The sequence below is a fragment of the Zootermopsis nevadensis genome, unplaced genomic scaffold (genome assembly GCF_977971745.1).
Source record: "Zootermopsis nevadensis isolate Lab colony 2312 unplaced genomic scaffold, Znev_1.0 Znev_ptg000029l, whole genome shotgun sequence".
Taxonomy (NCBI): Eukaryota; Metazoa; Arthropoda; class Insecta; order Blattodea; family Termopsidae; genus Zootermopsis; species Zootermopsis nevadensis.
In genome coordinates this window covers 10,073,562-10,098,256 of record NW_028259161.1, presented here as the reverse complement: position 1 = coordinate 10,098,256, position 24,695 = coordinate 10,073,562, and the positions used below count along the sequence as shown (strand labels likewise).

Here is a 24,695-nt window from a genome sequence, read left to right as displayed (position 1 = left end):
CTTCGTCTATCACAGTAATATTCTCCTTCTGTGCTGTTTTAGTTTATTTTTATGTCACATGTTGTTATAGCCTATAGCAGACAGTATGTAAGAATAAATGCCGGACCGGCTAGACGCATGTACTGCAAGATAAAGGGGTGAACATCACTTACGAAATGCAGTGCTAGTACATAATGTAATAATGAAGTACGCCGATCCAGATTTGCAATTAAAAATCATGTAGTATTCAGAAATGTTTATTCACAAACTAAACGGCACTGAGGAATAAAAATAAATAACAGTAATATATATATATATTTTTGTATTACCTATTTGAAAATAAACTATTACACTGTATATTGAAAATGTAATTTTAAAATTACATTATTTTTTCTAAAAAACAAGGCATTATAATATCAAAGCTGATGCGTAGAACAGACTTGTTTTGAAACAAAGCAGGGCAACGTGTTTATCAGAAAAAATTCTTCAAAAATTAACAATTAACATCAAACTCATAGAAACCATTTATGAAAAAGTAGTAAACAGAATTTTTCTGCCATGCGGAACATCGAAATATAATTCCAGCATCTCACAAGTTACTACTAATTTTCAGGTCTTATTCATTAGATTCAACAACCGTTCGATTACACTGAGTAAACTAAACAGTAATTTAAAAACAATAATAACTGAAATTAAATGTACTTCAGATGTACTATAGCCCTAAGCTTCTAGGTTTCTGTGACAGACAACTTATAGCCATGATTCTGACTTGCTCAGAACGTAATCAGAAAGTAACGCTTGTTATGTTAACGGTGACTGAAATTGACGTGATATGCATAAGCGTACTTCGAACTGCTAGAATTAACAACCTATTAAATCTAATTTGTTTCACATTTTTAGAACATGTTCATTGGAGAATTGCATCCACTTGCTTAAAGTAAGATTCAGATCATCACGATCTCCTATCGTAATATTTTATGTATTTCATCTGACGATAGAAACGCTGGGCAGACCATCTGCAAGGAAGTGCTGATTCACTCTACAACAATTATTAAATTTGATCCAAACTGTTATTAAAATATCAAGAAGTGTCTACACTAAATCGATATTATGATCCTCCTCAGTCTTCTTGTCACACCTATAGGATGAAACTCACTTCCTCTCAGCTGAATGCATGACCCAACTGAAGACTGATTTATCCCGAATTAATTTTTACAGTTCTAAAATAACCATTGTCAAAACTGTGGCCAGATTGCGAAGTAGGTCACGAATAAAAATTACGTTACATTTATTCTAAGCACTAAGTATACTTCTGTTTGTCTCTGCACTAATTTTAAACCTATAATTAGCACTGCGTTTTATAACGAACACATTCCTTGTTTAAGAGATGCTGACATAACCTATAAAATTCTTTATGTTTGCCAGCTACTATCTAAAGTGCCCATTTCATGCGTTTTTTCCCTATAACCATACAAGGGAAGGATTTAAGACTCCATCCTATGCCTTATTATCTTAAAATGCTCAACATTGTTACGGTCTCGTATTATTTATATATTTACAACAACAAAAAGTTCCTAAAGTGGAAAACGTTGTACCCAAAGATGACATTCTTTTTAATGATATTTTATGTAGTCTATAAACAGTAAGGAGTTCATCCGACTTGTACTAATTACAAAAGTATAATTTCGTGTCCATGATTTTTTCTCTCTCTCCCAGCTTAGCGTCCGTCTAATAAAAAAGTTGAATGTAGTGGTTTGAAGAGATCTGATTTTAAAAACTATTTTAAAATATGGAACAACGTTATACACCAAATGACAGCGATGTGCAAATTGTTGATAATCTAATTAAAACACGAGAAGAAAATAGTGGTATGTTCATAGAGCAGGTCATTGCAGTGATAAAAACGTTTCAAAATTTCGTTCACACGGAAGCGATATGTGTCCGATTACAAACAAGAGAGCCCACTTAAAAATATTCATTGTCTGGACTTTCTCCATAGTCCTTGTGAAAAGAATAAAACAGTGACAGAGACAGGCTCCGTCTAACGGACCCAACTGAGTAGGTACCTCTCGCCTGAAGACGGAAACAGAGCTAGTTTTCGAAACGTCGTGGTTTATTCTGTTTGAACATGGACGATGGAAAAAGTCCAGACAATAAATCATTTTAAGTGTAATACACCATCGTCAGAACCCTTTAGAGTTTAATGAGAGTCCAGTGTAGAAAGAAACTATTTTAATAAATGTATTATACTATTCTATCCCACCTCCAAATTCCTCTTAATTTATCGCACTCTCACTAATATAACAGAAGTTCAAGAAGTAAAGACGGTGAGGCACATTCAAGTTGTACATCCGAAAGGAAAAAATAACACAAACGGCTACCTTCCAAAGGGTTTCTCCTTAAAATTGCTATATCAATTTCCTGTCTTCCGTGTCATAACCTATTAATACATTTTATTATCCTTGCAGTAAAAGAGTTGCATAAAAATCACTTCATACACACAGCGATTGACATGTTACTTAATCGAGCCGTTTCAAATACAAGAGATGAATTATTCAGAAACATGATCATAAACGACAACTACAATTACACTGAGTTTCGTCGCAATCGGTCCCGTTTTATGGGAGGTGTTACATGCGGACAAACGGATAGTTAACTAAACTATAGATTACATTTAAATTATGTTTTTAAAAACTCGAGTATAACTGGAGAACAATTTATATGAGTAGGGTAAAATTAGGTACGAATGGTTATCACTCCTTCTGATAGCAGAATATATTAGTTATTCGTGGGACATTTAAAGAAAAATTGCAAAATACATTCAGATTACCCAGTTGAATATACAGCAATGAATGTTATTCCTTCAATAAGTATGAAAGTCCTTGAAGCACAGTCCTTCTTGAGAAGCTTATAGTCACTCAGCTACTTGTTATTTCATAACCTGATACAAAGATTTCAAAGTCATGGCTAAGTAGATTCTTCATACTTGAGAGGTCGCCGATCATAATATCGAGCCCACAGACCAACTGTACTGATTGACATTTCTCGTGTCTTTCTTCAGAACCTCCAGGAAAATGCTGTGACAGTACTTTGCATTCGGCCACAACCGCTTCCTTCTTCATACTTTACAATTTATTATTCACTGATCATCTTATTATTCGACACTACATCGACTGAGCTACTAACAGTGTCGTTAAATAAACCACAAGAATGATAATAATTTCAGTAAATTACATAAGATAACAGGAGAAAATTACTATCATCTCGGTTGCCTACAACATCAGGGCCCGGCCCTGAAGATGGACATCTGAAACATCGGAAAAGTTCTACCAGACTACACGGCCATCTTAAGTGACCGCCGTGAAAACCTCAAATCCTACTAAATAAAATAATGTCTATGACGGTGAAGTACAAAAGAGGGCTAAGAAAGAATAGTGCTTTTTCTAGAATATATATATTTTTTAAATATCATGCTTTCAATGTTGAAAGTTGGTGACCCCATTTCGGGGTTGTTTCTTGCGAAGATACCACGGTGGCTTCGCCTTGCCTTCCGTGGTCAGTCTTTATCCATCAGACTGGAAGAGAAAGGATGCGGACAAACATCCATTCCTTGAGTGGGACTCGAACCCACGGTCCCAGCTTCCAGGCGCATGAGGTCCATGTCTCAGACCGCGTGGCCACTACGGCCGGGTAGAATATAATTAGTGGCTGAGAAAAACGAGGAGAGCTTGATCGGAACACACAACTGTTGATCTAATAAGAACGATAGTGAAATATCTCTTCTAAGACTCTTAAGATCAGAAATTGAAAATATGCAAATATAAAAGATTACATAATCCCTGAGATAAGCATTTACGACGTTTAAAACACGTTTACTCAATTGAAGATGACAAAATCGGTCTAATGCAAAATATGAGATAGTCCTACAGTGTGGAATAATTTTCTTTATCTTGTCTTTATTACCCTTTTAACGATATGATAATGTGAGAGGTGGATTCCATCTCAAAGTAACTGTCGCCGATTATGATAATGATGATGCATTTGAGCCCATCGGGCAATGATGCAATTCTCTCAGCAGCGCGAAGAATTTATTATGGTTCCATTAATTTAAGTCGAATGTGGCGATGATTGAAGGTCTGTCTTTTTGCTTTTACAACATTTCACAGACGACAGGACTAACCAGACCCAGATAAACGCGATGGTTCCGTGTTCGATCACTACCGCTGACACTAATACTGAACACAAATGTAGGCCTATTAATGTCACCACAAAAAAAATCGCTTAAAACGAGAGGAGAGCTTTAGAAATATTTAGCGTTCTTGTTGTAGCTTTTTGTTTGTGTGCAGATCAATTCGCTCACACAAGAGATCGATACTACATTGTAGGGTCGTATGATATGACATTTTCTTTGCTTATTTATCAATTTATTTATATTTTATTTAACGACGTTGTAAATAGATCAGATTATGCCCATGTAGCAGTGAACGATGCAATAAATAATTAACTGAAAAAATGGCATGGAAGGAAGATGCAGTGTCATAAATTAAGGAAATGTCCCGACATTTTCTTAGATGAACAGAGGGAGAACACAAAATAACTTCAGTCAAGATAACCAGTCTTGGGACCGAGATATGAACCGCGTCCTGCGAAATGCGAAGCAGTGCTAACCAACCAATAGGCAGCGACTTTCGGTGGGAAGTTTTGATATATGTAGTGAGAAGTTATAGACCTGACAAGAGATAAAAGTAGTCTGTGACTATTCTGACATCTGCCTGGACCACATTAGTCAAGAACGGGCAAAGATGCCTCTACATTTTGTTGTAAAAATCATAAAATGCTATCGTTATTGACTTAAGATACTTTTCGCCTAATAGGATTGAAGTGCGAGAGTGCGTGATTAAATGTAAATAGCGCAGTACAAGATATGAAGGGTTCATGCAAGATCACAGTTAAACAGCTATGTGCAGAACAAAGGTTTTAGAAACACGAATACGTACTTCATGAAATACAAAAAAAGACGTCTCCACACCCCCCACACACACACACCTTGACGAAACATCAATCAGACACCTGCTGGGCTATTAGCATAAGTTTTCTGAGTGAGTTATTTCCAGCTTAAGGGTGCTGATTTCAAGCTTTTTAAATAATCCAGCAGCCACAATCCACTTTAGAATTTTGTTTTATGCAACGGAAAGCGAGTCACATACATGACATTTGTTGGCACAGAATCTGATAAAAGTGTAAGACGGAACTTCCATTTTGAACAGACGTGTGATTAGGGACAGCATGTTGTTCCGCATGACAGAAGATAAGCGTCTGAACAGACACGTGGCCTGCCTCAGCCGCCCGGTCTGGTTGCCTTGGGTATGGGGAAATGGCAGGCTAACATTGCGTTACAGTTCTAGATGCATAACAATAATAAGCAGGTACGGTCAGGACCCTCTCCAATGTTAGAAAACTGTGAAGAGAGTGAACAAACACGTATCGTAACATCAGGAAATGGACAGAGCCGACATTAATAAACGAAGCTGCATGGCCACGGAAGTTTTCAGGTTTATGGTGTATCAGGTAAACGGATAAGTATGTGACGTACCTGGAATAAAAGAGAAATACAAAACCCTCGGCTCAAAGCACCGAAAATACCGACGATGCCATGAAAATCCGTAACCATTCGAAATCATCAAGGATTGGAAATCCAGCATGTTATGGACAGTCTTCGAATTTAAGGCTCCTAAAACGTCGGTACAAATACATTTTCTCAAACGAATATTTGATCACAATTTAGTGTTTTGTAACGGATATAGAACGTGTGTTATAGAAATCACCTCGTATGCCATTACGTCCGTATGAAAAACACAAGACCTCGAATATATGGACATTAACCAGGAACATAAAGAACTTTATATATATACACACACACATAGGCGGAAGACGTGTTTCATGACCTAAGTGTGCTTTCGTTACGAAAATCAGAATCCGGTTGAACACTTGTTGAGGTTGTAAACAATCCGCATAACAAATATTTTTAAACCCAATAGGCAGATAATAAAATAAAATGAGATTTTTAACTCTTACAACTTCTGTTTCATATTTACATCTAATTACTACTTGCCCCGAAGTTTATCACTATATACCCACCACTTCTTTCACCATTAGCCCTGGTTCAATGTTATTATCTCTGTTACAACCACGAAATTTATTCCAGTACACTTTTCAAGCATTCGTTTTACTTCATTTGTTTCTTTTATTATCAGAATTTTCTTATTTGTTCTGCCTTATTTTCGTACTTCTCTTCGACCCTATCTCATCTCTTTCTCTTAAAGTACCTTAAATCTGAAAACTTAATTACAGATATGCTACAATCCGTAGGTTAAAGTCGATATACAAAATATCTACTAACATTTGAAATAAAGGCAGTTGTTGTCGGCTCACCCACTCGTTTTGAAATACATGTTCTAATTATGCAGAGTTTTGGAGTGACAAGTAGGTTCCACAAATGCCACAGGCGCAGACCTGAAAGTGGGCGTCTGGTTCCAGGACGAATGGAAATTATTCTAATTGATTTCTGGCATTTTGTGTCACTTTATGCTGGAAATCAATTCGAGTGTGTGGGGGGAACTTTCACTAACCATTTGTGTAGGTTTCATGTATTCCAATAATATATACACTTACTCTCAGTTTTAAATCCACGTCATCTGTAATACCTCAAAATATAGTATATGAAATAAGTAGGAGCTAAGTGTTTTCCTTATATCATAGATCTGCCAATAATACGTTCCTGTAAATAAAGTACAACTTAAATGTCGTTATTTTAAATCAAGGCAATAGATAAATCGGTAGCATATGTAATTACTACAGCAATTATAATAATATCACGACTAAATATTATGTGCCTTTAGTTCCTTATATTATAAAAATGTTACATGATAAGAGTTCAGTTTTAATTAGAACACTCGATCAAAGAATTGGAAAGGAAATGATAACCTTTGTCGTAATACATCAACGATCAGTCAATGTGAAGCAATGTTACTTTAGTTTACGTTATATGTAAAAACAGCACAGTTTTACGAAACAAAATCCAAACGTAAATTACAAAGTTTGATTATGATACTGTCCACTACGGATTAATTTTATAAATAAATATTTTCAAACTCTTTTAACAAATAAGATGGCACAATTTACCAAATTTCCAGGATAGCAAAACTGTGTGCACCAAATTCGGGGCTATTTTACAAGTGCCATATAAAAATACTCATAGGTTTCCTATTATTTATTTTGAAAACAGACTGAATCCAATGCAAAGGAAGCAACACAACTTTTTGTTACTTAAAACACCATAAATCGACTACCAATACTAATTTCTCAGTAGGCGCAATATAGAGCTAATAAAGCCTATACAGATATCACCGTTCATTATATTGCCTAAACAGAAATAAAACCAATGCAATTTCATCAGCATCAAGGCAGCTCTAATCTGCATCTTAATTTTGTTGTCTCGTCCATGAATGAGTGCGAGTTTAATTAAATTCATTCTAAAACTTCGTCTTTTGTTGCAATAAATGCACAGAACCAACGATGGCTTATCTTTTTGAAATCGAGGCTCGTGCAAGTAATATTTAAGAATTCAGTTCGTACCGCATAGAAAACACCAAACTTCACCATTACGAAGTTCAGGTGGTTAATGCAGTTTAAGGAAATATTTGCTGTTTTACTGAGAATAATAGGAAATGCAAAAATAGAAAATGCAGAGTTAAATAATTCTTAGAACAGAAGGTGCATATTCTGCTTTAACAATTAAATAATCGTAAAGAATGCCATTAGCTCCTATTATTTTTTGTCTTAATTCCTGCCTAGTTACTAAAGGAAATTTATCATTCATCATTCAAGCTTAAAGAAATTGTTAGGAAATATCGCGCTGTAAGACAAACCAAATCAAACAAACTGAATGTTAAATTAGTGATAAGTTCTGAGGGCATTTTCTACCAAACTCTAAATTTCACCGCCAGCGGTTGACAGCATTTAAGATGTATGGCATCTGCTTACTTGGGTACCTTAATTTTATAGCGCAGGTTTTTGTGTCGTTGCATCAACCAGTAAGCAGTAGTATTATATAATAATGAACGCTGTTTTCCACTACATTGCAACACTCCTGCTACCAAAATGTCTAACTTCCAAATTGCGAAATCCGTTGGTTCTCCGCCTGAGAAACCACGCTCTATTAAACTAAGGAACATTTATTATCTAATACTGCAGTTGGTAGTTTTTTGTTTTTGTTCGTATCTGTAGTGTTAAGGCAGTAGCAGTTTTAGTTTCACAAGTCATGATAGAATGACTACTTGTTAAGTAAAGTAACTTATTGACAATGTTTGTTTATTAGTCCAATCAAAACTGGCCTTCCTCTCCCTCGCCCCTTCACTTTACTGTTAGGTTCATGCAATTTTCGACCGTCCAGGAGTCGCCGAACCTGTTACATGTCAGACTACAGTAGCAGGAAAAAAAAAACATGGTTGAGGTAGGGAATCGACTATTTGAAAACTCCAATTAACGGGACTTTGTTCCATAATAATTCAATCGAATGTTACATGGGATCAGGGCAGCGTTCCCCTCCTTCTCTCTAACGCTTTACTGTCACCGATGTACCATGTTCCACCCAGGTGGAGTTACCATAGAGCGGTAATGTAAAATGTTTTCAACCCAGTAAAACGTTTCCACAGACTTCTTTCTCTAAATTATGAAGAACAGAGAACTAGCAACAGAACTGTTTCTGCCTACCACATAAGATTCCTGTTATGATAATGGTACTTATGTCTTTGTGGTGTGTTGCGTTCTTCAAGTAGACCTACAGTAAATAACTCTCAATATCAGATGATGTCTCCATTTCCGTAAACTTTATTGCACAGATCCGGTAAAGAAACGCAAAATTAGCTGTGGTTGTCCAACAACGTTTCAGAGGTCATACTGCCTCCGTCATCAGGGCGATTCTTAGTATGAAGATTTCTGTCTTCTGGGTTGTTGCGCTGTGTAGTCTGGTTGATGTTAACCAACGTTTCAGAGGTCATACTGCCTCCGTCATCAGGGCGATGAAGATTTCTGTCTTCTGGGTTGTTGCGCTGTGTAGTCTGGTCGATGTTAACCAACGTTTCAGAGGTCATACTGCCTCCATCATCAGGGCGATGAGTATGAAGATTTCTGTCTTCTGGGTTGTTGCGCTGTGTAGTCTGGTCGATGTTAACCAACGTTTCAGAGGTCATACTGCCTCCGTCATCAGGGCGATGAGTATGAAGATTTCTGTCTTCTGGGTTGTTGCGCTGTGTAGTCTGGTTGATGTTAAACAACGTTTCAGAGGTCATACTGCCTCCGTCATCAGGGCGATGAAGATTTCTGTCTTGTGGGTTGTTGCGCTGTGTAGTCTGGTCGATGTTAACCAACGTTTCAGAGGTCATACTGCCTCCGTCATCAGGGCGATCAATGAGCCAATCGGGCGGAAAATGCTAAATTTATAGGGTTTGTTACCCTCGTTGGAAAATATTTTAACTTTGTCACATGTTCCATTGACTTATTTCTAAGGGTAAATCCACTTAAAGGAATGTGTCTAATTCATCACAGTCTGTCTTATTTACGAAAAATCTATGGAACCGCATGCATCATGCAAACCTCGATTGAGAACAAAGGCGAGAATTATAATAGATAGAATTCCAAGTTTTACTGCACGTTTCACAGAAAACGACCTATCTTTCCTACGAATGAATTATTGGTATTATTAAATTCAAAATTACATGGTTCATGTGGCATTTATCTTTCTCTGCTTCTTACGTCTTGCTAAAATACTGATATGCGGTTAGCTTTCGAGCGTGGTGATGATTATGACGATGATCGCCGCGCGTGACTGACAAGTCAAGTGGCGCTGCGTGACGGCAGGAGCCGTTTGCATATATCGCCACTAGTGGCAGAGGCGATTTATAGACGTTAATGTAATATCGCCAATGACAATATAAACTAGCTCATAAATACGAGGTAAGTATCCACGTACTTGGAAACATTAAAACGTGACTGTAAATGTTTAGTACAGAAACCACTAACAAATAAATGCAGTACACACATATTAAGATCGGAATGAATAGAACGTCATGTAAGGATAAATGAACGATGTGTAGGTATACAACTTTGTGAACGTCAGAAAGTGAGGAATTTGTCACTTGCTCTTGTGTGTAAAAGAACCAAATATCAAAACAAAATGGACGCCACTGCTTTCAAAATGCAAGAGAAATTAATAAAGGCAATAGACTAAGTTCTGTGCAAGAAATTCAGCGTGGATGTCGAAATCAAATTGTTTAATGCAAATTATGAATGTATGTGCGTGAGTATCTGACTTAGGTAGGATCGTGTGGGCGATAAGAAGGCTGTCGGTTTTCGTAAAGCTTAAATCCGTATTTTTATTCCTCGCGCGGTCTAACTGGTTGAGAGGGACGATCTAAGTGTCACGACATTCCTAAATGTTTGGAGGTAATGAACATGTTACTTGTTTACCAAGTTGTAGTCCTGACACTTGCAAAGAATGTTAATGTTAATGCAATTTATACAAGGAAATGTTATTTTGCACCTGCTATAAATTTTCTCTCCATTAACGGAACGCAAAATATCAAGCGGATACATTACAGATCTACTAGCAGTAATCATAATTCAATTCTTTTTATTAGAGTACTGCATCAACAGCCAGACGGCCAGTTACAGATATAGCACAAAAAGTGAAGTAAATACAATAATCATATAATAATAATAATAAAGTTCCTAGCAAACAGACGGTCAATAATTAAAACAAAGCAAAAAAACATAATTATTTATAGATGAAGCAATACTATCTACTTTAGGATATGCCTAAGAGTAAGCAAGTGGTTACTAACGATGTCAGAATTATTCCAAAGAGTATTCGCAGCTGATGCGTATTTAGCAGAAGGACAACTTTTGCATGCGGGGCCAACAGTAAAAAGAGAGAAATCTCTAAAATTACGAAATGGGACACGCACACCAACAGTCTCGAATAAGGAGGGACAGAATTTATATCCGCCATATTACGTTAATAAGAAAGAGGACGTCTAGGTGACTCCTCCTAGTGCCAAGAGTGTAAAAATGTAAATGTTCTAAGGCAATGGCGTAATGATAACGGACATGAGGAAAAAAACTATTGTAACACAAGGATGAGAACTGGCTCTGTATGCGTACAAGCTTACAAGTGTCAGCAGAAGTTAAAGAATTCCATGCAACTGAGGCATATTCAAGCTTAGATCTTACTAGACTAAAATATAACATATAAAGACTATCCAAAGTTGAAAAAGAAAAAGTTATAGCACGAATGAGACCAAATAACTTCAATGCTTGAGAAGATACAAAGTCAACATGACGGTGAAAATGAAGTTTAGAATCAAGGATGATTCCCAAATCTTTAATAGTGTCCGTACGATTAATGCGGGATCCACAAATCTGGTACTCAAAACAAAACGTGTTGGTTTTCCTAGTAAATGAAATAACATTAGTTTTACTAACATTAAGCTTCATGCACGCACCAGCCACATAAGGAGTCAATGTCCTGTTGAAATAAAGAGCAATCATGAGGAGACGTAGTAATAGTAGTTGTTGTAATAATGGTAGTAATTAATGAGCAATGCCGAATTTTAAAGAAGAAGTAGAGTTACCTACGGCGCAAGAAAATAGAAAAACTCTCTACAAACAACAACAGCTTTAAAGTGGATGTACCAAGTTGTATGCTTTATGTGAGTCTCTTTAAGATATTAGTAAATCGTTAAGTTGTCTTACGTCGTACTGTCTTCAATACGAGTATTACAGGTTCAATTCAATATACTTCAAAGTGCGAAATGTATTCTTCGATTTGGTACGGCTGGAATTTATCCTAGAAAGAGCCCAAATTTAAGCAATGCGATTTTCCATTTTGGAAACATATTATAATTCGATTTCCATCCTGGTGTTTACTTACCACAAAAGTAATTTCGTCAAGTGCAGTAGATTATTTTCTTTAATATTTAACAAGATTACGGTTGTCAAAAAGGGACGAGACGTAAACGCATGGACCTCTGGACCTCTGAAAAATTGATAAACTTCTACCATACCTCACGGCACTACAATCCAGAAGACAGCCACTTGCACATAGAATAAATTTTACCTCTGGTGTTAAATACGAAATATACTTGACAAGTTTATAAAGAGCGGATATTAAACATCGTTAAAACAGAGCGGCTCGTTAAACAAAATGTTATGAACGTGTATGTTAATGTTCGCTGTAAGAAAATGAATAAAGTTTATAGTGAAAATGTGACTTACAGATCGTAAACAAAAAATCTGATAAACAGGCCAAATTCTACATAAATGTTAATGCAAAGTTGACGGAAAAACAGTGTGTTTATGCGTGTACGTAATAGCATGTTACACACAGAGAGGAACATGAGTCGCGAAACATAAATATAGAAAAGAATATATAATAAAATCACGATTTATTCTCATTCCAAGCAGTGCCTTGAGAGTCGAGGTATCAGCCCACTTGAAAAATTCGAGTCCTTCCATTGTACAAGCTTGGTATTTAAATCAACAACGAACGAAACATCTTTCCCTGTCATTAAACGTGACCATACAAGTAGGAAGAAAAATACAGCTTGGGCATCCTACATCTGAAACTACATTAGATGATCCACATGACTTCTGAACTATTGGACAGATGACCTTAGCTGATAGCCTAGACTTCATACTAAAAGAATGCGTTGTTTGACCTTTTCGCTTTTATACGTTTCGTCATCTTGCATGCAACTTATGATAATTGATAACTTCTAACTTTACACCCTTATTTAAACTTTATTCGTTTATCTCCGCTCGAACATTTTACAGCCTGCACCAAATGGCTTGCAAACCTGCCCACAGAATGTCACGAGGGAAAAGAAACTCTACTTTACTATAAATTTACCTCAAGTATTAATGCTTGTTCTAAGTGAAACATTTCATATCACGTCGACGTAGAATTTGAACGAGGGCCTCCGCAATCCGTGCTAGTGCCCGGAGCAGTCACGGAAAATGCAGGAACATGATTAACGGGACAAAACTTGAACAACGCATGAACGTTTTATAATAAGCCGAATAATCCCACCTTTTTATAGGGAAATGCTTCTCTTGTGTCTTTCTCTTGGAATTTTCTAAATTTTGTACATGATCTTTTTCGTAATCCAGCAAGTGCCAGTCGTGATAATCAATCCAGTCTCCTTACAAATTCTTTCCCATTATCACTTTATAAATTTCTTTTAACAACAGCATTTTTGGTCTTTCTTCCGCTTCTTCTTTTAGTGCCCAGTGAAATATTTTCTTCGTCCCACATTTTTCAAACATAGACCTACATTTTCTAGCCTATCCACAATTCCTTTTTCTTTTTTGTATTCATTCTCTAATAATATCTGTTTCATATTGCACCAGTTTCTACCATTGTCTTAAATATTTTATGTTTAAAATCCTTCAGGTTAATCAACTACTGTACGCAACTGCACACTTTAAATATCAGTGCACGAAAGATGTGAAAATCAATAGGAATAAGTAATGAGGAACAATGAGACAATAGACATGGCCTATTTAAGAGTCGAATCTGATCTACGTTTTGGCAGAGAACTTAGTGATAATGCCCCTTTAGAAAATCTAGTAATGATATTACAAGAAAATGAGAAGTGGTAGCAGACATAGTAAATTGTTTACAAAATAAAAAGTGGTGTTTAGTAATAAATTGCTCAAACTAGGCAGGAAGACTGATTTATAGAATATCATATGACCTGAAGCTTACGCAGTGACTAAACTCAATAAAAGCTTCTCGGGCAATCATCTGACGCGGTTGAATGCCCGAAAAGAATTTATCAAGAATATTACTTTGGATAACATTACTATAGTTGGCACAAGTGTTTGAAATCTGAAAATTCTCTATAATTATTATAACGCCGTACCTAGGAGTTCCTGAAACAGGAAGGTCTTCTTCAGAACGCCACAGGACTCAGTAGTGAGAGTTGAAGAAATGGCTGTGTTAGTTACGTGACGTGGACTTCACTTTGACATCGGGATACCTTTTGCATGAACTTCGTGAACATTTAGAAATATAAATTTGGACGTTAAAAAACTGGTTTAATACAAGCGCGAATGTAGGAAAAGTGTGGAAAGTAAAATATAAACAAAAGTTTGTAAAATTATAACTAGGAGAAAGAGTCAAGTAATAAAGAAAGATGAAAACTCAGAGATAGTTTAATTTAAAATGACTGGTGAGATGAAGAATCATTTATGTATGAAATAATGTAAAATAAAAATGCAAAACGAAGAGAAGGATAAAGACAATGGAGAATACGACAGTATGTAGCTTAGAAGATTCTATATGATCAACTAAATTTATTTTCATTATTTAGATAACTCGAATATATTGGCTGCAATTAATGAACAGTGCAAAGAATAACACAGTAAATTCTAGTAATATGAGGTAATGTAGGAAAACGAATACGGTGATATTGATTTTTTTCCTCTTATTTTCATAATTATTATCATCATTACATTACATTACCCAGTTTTAAGCCGTACTTATACAAGTCAATACGCCACAGATACTTCATAATCAAAATTCCGATAACATCTTTGTTCTTAAAAACAAATCCTCCACAGACATCAGACAGTGCTGTAGGCAACGTTGAGAACTCAACAGAGACGTTCTATGTGAATGCAGCGAGTAGGTTAGACTATTACACATTTCACATTCTACTCACATGGAATGCAAAGTGGGTGAAAACTAATTGGAAAACATAATAATACTTGTAAATCAAAGTATGCCTACTCTTTCGATGACGACTTAATAATAAAGCCCTAACAAAAAAAATACAAGAAACGTTGCAAAAGCTAATTTCACCGGCACCAAAGTGTGGGCTGGCTGCTTAAATCGGGGAGAGGTGTTCTCGTGGTAATTAGTCCTATACTTCCCTCTGGACAGTCATATATTAAATAGTATTGCCTGTCACCCCACTTCGGAAATGTTTATATGTACCAGCCACAGCAATTTGTTACTTGAGCTAGGATCTCGCTATAATCCTTTATCAGTAATCTCTGTCTATCGTGCAGAATACAATTATCGAGGCTAAGTAGATCAAATAAAGTACTTCGTTTACCTGTCGGGCAGTTCAGTGGTGGCAAGTCAGTGTCTCTTTGTCTTGCTCGTAAGACACAGGCTACAAATTTCTCGTGCCTTTAACTGGTGTCATTCAAATTACGTTTTTCTCAAAAACGGCAATGGTATGCCTGAACTGGTTACAAAATGTGGCTCTTGTTTTATTAATAGTTTCAGCTCAACGCCTGTTCGCAGGACATAAATACATATAATTATTATTGCCTTTATCGACCTAAAATCCTCTTTCTAGCGTTTCATTGTTCTTTCTCTTATTACTTGCTCTGTATATTTGCAATCTTACGCTGTCCTCAATCATCTGTCTTCACTCATTTTATCGACATGCTTTTTTCCATTAGTCATTATATGGCTACATAGTAATTCATCCAGTCATATTATTGGCCTGAAACTTCTCACATAAGCACAGTACAGTGTTTTCAGTATGGGTACTAGAATGTGTCTCAAATTGTTTACTTAACACTAAAAATATAGATAGGCTATAACGTTACTGGGCATGCTATTATCAACTTTATGAACTTTAAGGAAGTCAAATCAGGTATGTCAGCTGTTATGAATAAGTTATTTCTGTAATTTACTAAGAATACACGACTTTTACCTGTTTTCAGAATCTCTGCAGCACATTAGTCAGCATCAGTCCATCCACTCGGAACGACATTGCTAAGAGTGCTGAAGCACCATGGGATAAAGTACATTCTTGAGCACAAGTTAAGTTCTTCCCATTTCGACGGAGATGATGACAAATTCTATGCTTTGACTCCATTTACCATGATAAATAAATCCCGGTGTATAAAAAGCATAAGATTTTTAGTCATAAAATGTAAAAATTTCTAACTTTTTAGAATGATATTGGAACATAATTTTATTTTTATTATTTGCAACGAGCATTGCTGGTTTGTAAATCATAATTTGCGCCTGAACGCACGAAACATTTTACATGCCAGCATGATTTGCTCCTTTCTAGGCGCAATAATAGGAAGACTGTAAATTATAAGTTTAATGCAAAGCTTCCTTCTTCTATCGACATCTCTGTTTTTATTTCCCTATTTTCATTTTGTTTGCTGTCTCCAGTCCTTTCTTCTCTTCCTTTCTTTTGCTTCTGAGTTTCTGACTTTATTCCTTTCTTCCCTCGTTCATTGTACATTAATTTTTCGATTTTCTTCCTTCTCTCTTCCCTTCATTCTTTCTTTATTTTCTATGTTTTGATTTACGTAAAGTTTCATTTATTCTATCACGTTCTTGGGGATTTTTCCCATATGTTTCCTTTGCTCTCACACGTCGCAGAAAATGGAACTGATCAGTGATGCTGTTCTGATGAGTCGCGGCCATATACATTGAGCCAAAGTGGTAGAGGGACAGTGCTGTGAAAGTGAAACATACCATATGGGTGTGAAGAACAACGCGAGGTTGTCCATACAAACGAAAGAGCTGGGTGCACACTGGTGCAGAATCATCATGAAACAGCATTGTAATCGCCGCGATGATGCATCGGTCGAGACCACACAGATCACCCCATTAATCATGTATCAAAATGTCGTTTAAGTCACCAACCTTCTGAAAAATATGTATTTGGTGCAGAATAAATGTAATTTCCACTTTTGTCTTGTCAATGGGAATCTGTGATTCTTTTTTATCGATTAGAATCGCCTAGAGATATGTCAACTGAACTGGTGACACACGAAACAGCAGGATTGTTTCGACACTAAGTGGCCACCTAACAGGTTGGCATAATACAAACGTGTCTAAATTCAGTTGGGGACTTACACGGTTCGATCTCCGTCAAAATAAATGCTGTTCTGCCTGAGGTCTTCTTATGGTTTTCGTTAGTCCTAAAACGTGAATGCACGTGGCCACTTCCTTTTCGATCCTTCAAATTTCACCTCAGAACTATGACAATCCTTTCATCTTATTCGACGCTAAATAACTACTGCAGCTGATGCAGAATAGTTAAATTCGGCACTAACAATAAACAATTTTATAGTCGGCTTTTCGTGACAGAATTTCTATCTAATCAACCCCTCAATATGGTATGTATTTGTAGTGCGTGAGACTTATGTTTTTGCCAGTACTGCGTTGGATTTCCATACAAAATGCTCATATACAGATCTGTTTAGAGGACTTCTTATAAAAAATATCCAGCTCTGATAAGAGAAAAAAATCCAAAAGAATGAAAAATAAGTGTGGAGCTTAGAACTATAACCATACTGATTTTTCCGATCTTGTCCAATTATCTCTCGAATGTAATTTATTAATCTCAACTGTTTTACATATTGGCCTGTAAATGAAATATAAAATCACGACAGAATCTCAAAGTGCAAAAAGAAGACATAATTATGTAAAAGACAGGAACTGAACAAGCGACCAACAGAGAAAATATTAATATTCCTTAAAATCATAACAGAATTTATTTTAATTGTTTCAACTCCACACAATGTACCTGTTTCCAAACATCCTTTATTTCAGCACCAAATAAAATATTATTCAGATCTGGACAAAAATTAATGAGTAATCCAAATTGTCCAGGTAGCTTTCATTATCAAACACACTGTTTTTTTAGTGAATAAGAAACTATTCTTCTTCTTTTCTTAGCATTTGTCCTGCTTTAGCGGGGTCTGCTTAAGTGAATATGAAACTACTATCGCTGATATTATAACATGTTTGGTCCGACTCTAGCAGCAGTCTGCTTGCTAGCTTCTGCAAATAAGATGAAATTGGTCAATGCACATTGTTTTCGCAATGATAAAGTGTAGATAAAAACGAAGATACACCGGATCGTATTTTAGGGTACCTGAATTATTCATGCTCGCGAATCTAAAATACAACCGCGTATCCTGCCTAATACTACCAACCAACATTTAAATACAAACATAAAACTACTCTATACTTTTGAAAGTTTACATATTCCAAGAGCTAATTACCTTCTGAACACGACGTCCTCCTAGCAATGAATAAATTATCACATGGATTCAGTGATTTTAAAACACGTCTAATTTCATAACTCAAATGCTACAAAAATGAAATAAGATTAAATATAGTTTACTTATGTTAGGAATCTGAAGCAGTCCTACGTTACTGTAGGCCTAAAATTAAGTACCTCCTTGTTCTTCGCCCTAATATGTGCTGAAATTGCTTATTCCTTATATACACATTTTTATCAAACTATTACTTACTGCGTCCTTGCCTTTCACATACTTTTTATTACACTTCATAATAATGCAAACAATAACAGGTCTCTTTAACGTCTTCGGGGAACATTTTTATTAGCAAATCTTCCTTTGTAATATTGCACAGTGATACACGCATCTTGTACTGAATAGAACGTTGTCACAAACTAAACCTAGTTATATGCCTTATATGGTCTCCTAGCAGCTAGACCAGACAAACAGGCCGGAATAAATGAAAAAAAGCTTTAAAAACGGAAAGATTTTACAGACTAGAACCGAACGTTCTTTGACTGGCGGCATTATACGCATTACGAAGTAAGTCAGCCGGACCCAAACTCTTGTTTTCGTTGTTGAGCATAAGTTCTCGAAGAATCGCGTAATAATCATGTTACCTAATTTCAGTATACATATTTTATACGATTATTTTCAATCTCTTAACGTCTCAAATTTAGTTTATTTTAAGCTAACATCTCTTACATTGTAAGGAATTCTAGTAAAGATAAATTCCTATAATTTAGGAACATGCAGCTCACCAGTAATCTTGGCAATGCTGTCTCAAAATCAGTGAAATACAGTAAAACCCTTTAGAGTCGTGAAAATATCGTCATTTTGCACCTCAGCCCTCATGCACTCCATTTCGTATTCATAGGAAATTTGTATATCATGAAGACCAAAATATGAAGCTTTTAAGTACTTGGTTATTATGAAATTGTAAAGGCGAGTAGCACTTCCATTCCAAGTTCCCGTGCTTAGGACGCTCTAATCCAAGGATGAATTTTTAATAACAGAACTCGATCTTCATACCATTTATGTGAAGAAATGAAATACGAGTATCTTGGACTATGCACAGGTTATCGTGAGACAAGAAGCGATAAAATCAAAATTACTTAATTTGTTCTGAACGTATTAACTACTGAACTAATTCCATCTTCTGGGCTTGTACAAAGACCTTACTAATACCTACAATACGCACATAGTAAACTAATGGATTTAAAGCTTTGAAGCCGGAGCTAGTCTAAATAATATTTGATAACTCAGTCCGTACCTCGAAGAAAATACACTTCACCATTACACAGATCAACTGGATAATGTTGCTTATAGTGAGAATTATACGAAACCCACAAGTTCAAAATGAAAAGTTACTGATTTTTGAAACAGGTGGAACATATACTGATCTTTATCTTTGGGCTTTTAAAGGGCTAGTTAAATCTTAAACAAACAGACGGTAATGGAATTGAATGAAAAAATTATTTTCCACTTTTATATTTAGAGGTAGGCGAATTAAATTTACTAGGCCATCACCAACACCGTTTAGATAAAACTAATTTCGAGGGTAGCGTAAATTAATGATAATCACAAATGTTCTTCTGCTCCGATTATCCAGTTTACTGGCTCAAATACGTGACATGGCCCTCAGAATTTTACACATACTGATTCAGTATGTCACAACACGATCGTACTTCCAGGCCTTATCTCATGTGGTTCCCTGTTCTGATTAGACAGTATCAGACAGACATCGAACCATCAGTGTTGTTTCTGTGACGTAGAAATCCGGAAGGCGATTGGAATTGGAGAGGGGTTGATTGAACTGGAGGCCATCCAAAATACGACAGGCCTAGGAGGGAGGAGCTTAGTTGTCGGCGGATTGCTTGGCGAATTTAAATTATATAAGATGGAAATGTGACCTCGGACCATCCGACATAAAACTTGTAGTCCAAGTTCGATTTCCGGCAAGTACATGTAGATGTCTTTTTATATTTTTTTGTAATTAGTTGCTTTTGTAACATTTTTTTTCAAGTCACTGATCCTTCGATAAATGCTTTTTTGCTTTATGTACGCTACATCAGTCTCTTAAAAGTGGTCAATAAATATGTCAATTAAAGGGAGGTACCAGAAAGGTAACTTTTGTAATCCTCATGAAACAGCTGGAAGAGCGAATACGATGTTTCCACAAAACACTCAGCCTTCTGTTTGGTCAGGGGTAACGTACTTTAAGGGATTAATTAATTACTGCTGTGCTTATATCGAATAAACAAATAGTTTAAGATTGTATAGGAGCTTCATGGAATATAATTATTACTTGTTGTTAAGTGTTAATCTCTGCACAACAAAATATTGTAAGATTTGAGGTTTTCACAGCGATGAGTATGAAGATTTCTGTCTCCTGGGTTGTTTCGCTGTGTAGTCAATTCATCGCTCTGATGACGGAGGCAGTATGACCTCTGGAACGTTGGTAAACATCGAACAGATTACACAGCGCAACAACCCAGAAGACAGAAATCTTCAAAATATTGCAACTTCATATATTCACACATTTATGTTTTATATGTCTTCATGTTTATTTTTACAAGCTAACATGTTTATGACTTAATTATTCCATCTTCGGGTCTTTGGCTAGGATAGTCGATAAACGACATATTTTTGTGTAGACGCGGCCGCTTAACAACACTTAACCAAACAGTTAACTCACTATTTGTACTGGATTTATTAAGTAGAAGATAGTAATTAATGCATTAGAAAAGGGAATTGTTTTTATATAGCCTGAATATTAATCACACTCAACTATACCATCAGGATAATACGTATAGCTTATGCATTCACGCTTAGTTCTCACAAGCTGAGTTGTCCGTTTAGAATTTCCAAACAAATTTTTTTATACATTTTTAATTTCCCCTTTGTGCTAAGTTTACCTCCATCTCCTCCTGCGTTCAGTCCGCCTATCATTATTATGAAAAAAGTACGTACATGTTATGAAGCTTCACTTTATGTAATTCTCTCCAGTCCGTTTCCGCTTTATTTCTCCAAGGTCCACCACACATTTTCCCCAGCGCTTTGTTCTAACGAAAACTCAATTTATGTTCTTTCCTCAAAGTGTTAGTAAACGTTCCATAGCCATAAATTCCAGCAGGTAAATGCAAAGTTTTGTACGTTTCAACAAATATTATTTAGCAAAATATGACGCGAGGCGATAAAACAGTCTGAGCTGGACCGCGTTTTGACGGAAGTGGAATCAGGGCAGCTGAGTCACTGCAGACTGCGGTTCTGTCTTCGGCAACCTCTGCTTCCAGACAAGCTGTGGGCCCACCCAGCCGCCTATCTAACTGGCACAGGGGTTATTTACCCGGGGTTAAAGCGCGGCCGCGGAGTGACGTTGACCACTCACCGCCATCTAATGCCGAGGTCAAGAACGAGTAGGAGTTACACCTGTGTTCCTAAGAGTCAACATGTCGACTGGCGAAACACTTTACGCTGACGAAAGTATTCAATGCCTTTATTAACATACAACATACGCAAACATAACTTTATAAGAAAGGGTTGTTAACAGTGACTCGTGTATTAACGTATGTAGAATAATTTTGTTTAATTTGCATGACAAAGGTCAAGTCAGATTTAATTAAATGAAAGAAGAATCAAATTGTACTGAAATAATCACTGACTATTTAATATAGCTTCAAAATTCAAACTGAACGTAATTACTTATCGACCATAATTGGTTAAATGTTAATAAAATTGCAGAATCTAGACTATAAAAGGAAACAAAACTAAAGTATAATGTCTTCCACAAAGAAACATGTCTCAGCGATAAGAAGTTTTCTTTCGAAGTTAAAAAATCTATTTCGGAAAATTGCATCCGAACCAAACGCTGAAAGTATTAACTCAAAGAGCTATAATGAATAGAGGTTCGAGTCTTATCATTGCAGAGATGTGAGACTTGCACCACTTCGAAATGAGCTGCCCCGGACTTCAATGCAGAATCGCTATTTGACATAACTCAGCGGTCTTATCTGAAAGTCTACAGAACTTCCCTGAAGGCTGAGGAATTTGAATATTTCATACTTCTTTTTTGCAGAATACAGAACATCTAAACTGTTTTTTGCTCATAGATTAAGACATTTTTCTCAGAAGACCATGACAGAATTGGGAGATGGGGGAGAAGACAGCCCTTCTAAATTTCATGGATTACAGACCAAGCAATTTACACTGAAATTATCTTGACAAAGTGTCCGTTGTCCTATGTAAGCCTGTATTTAATATCTACATGACGTCTTCATACGATTAAATGTCATTATACTGTCAGACACCCTTTACCATATATACGAGGGTCGCTCATTAAGTAATGCCCCACATTTTTTTCCTCAGAACATATTTATTCAAGATGGCTCAAATTTAGTGACAATATAAATCAATGTTTCCTTTACACATACTATTTTTCCACATAGTCCCCATCAACTTGTACGGTTTTACGCCAGCGTGGAACAAGTGCATGCATGCCTTGCCGGTACCAGCTCTTGTCCTGTGCACGTAGCCATGTCCTCACTGCTTGAATCACGCTCTCGTCATCTTCAAATCTTGTTCCGCGGATAGCATCTTTAAGTGGCCCAAAGAGATGGAAGTCGGAGTGTGCCAGATCTGGACTGTAGGGTGGATGGTGTAGCACCGTCCAACCCAATTTGGTGATTTCTTCCCGGGTTCTCAGACTTGTGTGAGGGCGTGCATTGTCGTGCAGGAGCAAAATTTCTGCTGGATGCTTGTGAGGCCGAACTCGTCGAAAACGCTTCTTGAGGGTTTTCAGGGTCCTGATGTACGCGTCTGAATTGATGGTCGCACCTCTTGGCATCACATCCACAAGAATGACCCCATCACTGTCCCAAAAGACAGTCATCATGACTTTTCCGGCGGAGGGAGTTGTCTTGAATTTCTTCTTTCTCGGTGATTGAGGATGATGCCACTCCATTGACTGCCTTTTTGTCTCTGGCTCAAAGTGGTGTATCCAGGTTTCGTCACCTGTAATGATCCGGGACAGAAAGACCTCTCCCTCAGCATCAAAACGCTCCAACAATTCAGAAGAAATCGTTTTCCTTTGAATCCTGTGATCTGCTGTGAGACTTCGTGGAACCCATCTTGCGCACACCTTCGAATATGCGAGAGCCTGGATAATTGCAATCACACTTCCATTGCTGACTGAAAGCTGTTGGGCCAATTGTCGAGTTGTGATGCGCCGATCCTCACGAATAATGGCATCCGCGCGGTTCAACATGTCTGGAGTGGTGGCTGTGGCAGGACGCCCAGAGCGCGGCAGATCACGGAGCTCGGTTTCTTCACTTCCTGAAGCTTTAACTCTCTTAGCCCAGCGACCAACGGTGCTCCTATCGACTGCACAGCTTCCATACACAGCACACAAAAGTTTATGAATGTTCACCACCGTTTCTTTTTCAGCAACAAGGAATTCAATTACAGCTCGTTGCTTGTAACGAGAGTCGTTCACAGACGCCAATTTAACAGTTCACTACAGCTCCGCTATCGGTTGGAATCATTTGAAACTCCGTACACGAACGCGGGAAACATCAAATCTCAAGCATGTAAAAGTACACTTTTCTATCTTCATTATTGGCTGAGAAAAAAAATGTGGGGCATTACTTAATGAGCGACCCTCGTACATGAATGAAAATTCATGTGTGTCTTCATTAAATATATCTCGGATAGAAATAACTTTTAACGCGGTTGGAGTACACCTATGTATTATCACAAGCGATTTGATCTCATCCAAGAAATTATACTCTGACTCAGATATTCGTGGTTCTCTCAGTTAATAAAAATAAATTTCGGGGCATCTAATTCCACTGAATAATTTTAATTCAGTAGTAGATACATATCAATATATCCTGTATGACGTGATCACTTTTCAGGAACCTTCTCAAAGGATGTTTAAAATCACTTAAATATGACTGGAACAATTAAATTCATGCAATAACAGAAACATTTTTAATTAGAAAATAACAACAACGTACATTCAAGACGAAGTTCCACACATCACGTGACAAATGCTAACTAAAATGAAATAAAGCACAACATCCGGTAATAAGCGCTTCAAGTAAATCTAAATGGCCAGAGAATACAATATTACCAACATTCAAAGATAGTTATTTTAAGTAATATACTAAGGCAAGTTCAAAGCTCTCGTAATGCGAAGATGGTTTCATACGATGGCTTATTCATCACCCTAAAGATGGAGGCAGTAAGATCCTTTGAAACGCCAATCAACAGACAATACTTTTCCACATCCCAGAAAACACCCATCTTCATATTCGTCGCCGTGAGAACCTCAAATCTCATCAGGCAAGGCGTTTGAAAGAACTTTGTATCACTTTTACATTCCAGACCTCATTTAGGGCCATGGGGTCCATTCCAAGTTCTTGCACGGTGGCTCTACTAAGATGACCCGTTTGCTGCAGTCTGACGGTGCTATTTATCACGGTCAATTAGTGGTGACAGTCGTGGAGTACGTGTAACGACCCTTCCACAGCCGTCCATTTAGTTGGACATATCGCCCGCTTACCTCACTCAGATGCTTTATCACT

The 24,695-nt window shown here is 36.8% G+C and overlaps 1 protein-coding gene across 4 annotated transcripts in view; it reads right to left on the bottom strand.

The window, feature by feature from the left end:
- LOC110832654 (uncharacterized) overlaps window positions 1–21,420 on the bottom strand; it is a 202,813-nt gene extending 181,393 nt beyond the window's left edge. For all 4 annotated transcript variants that reach the window (XM_087358129.1, XM_087358126.1, XM_087358127.1 and 1 more), the window contains exon 1: window positions 21,082–21,420. In XM_087358129.1, coding sequence (XP_087214255.1) covers window positions 21,082–21,155 — 74 coding nt within the window. In that variant the 5' untranslated portion in view covers window positions 21,156–21,420. The remainder of the gene's footprint in view (window positions 1–21,081) is intronic.
- Between the last annotated feature and the right edge of the window lie 3,275 nt (window positions 21,421–24,695).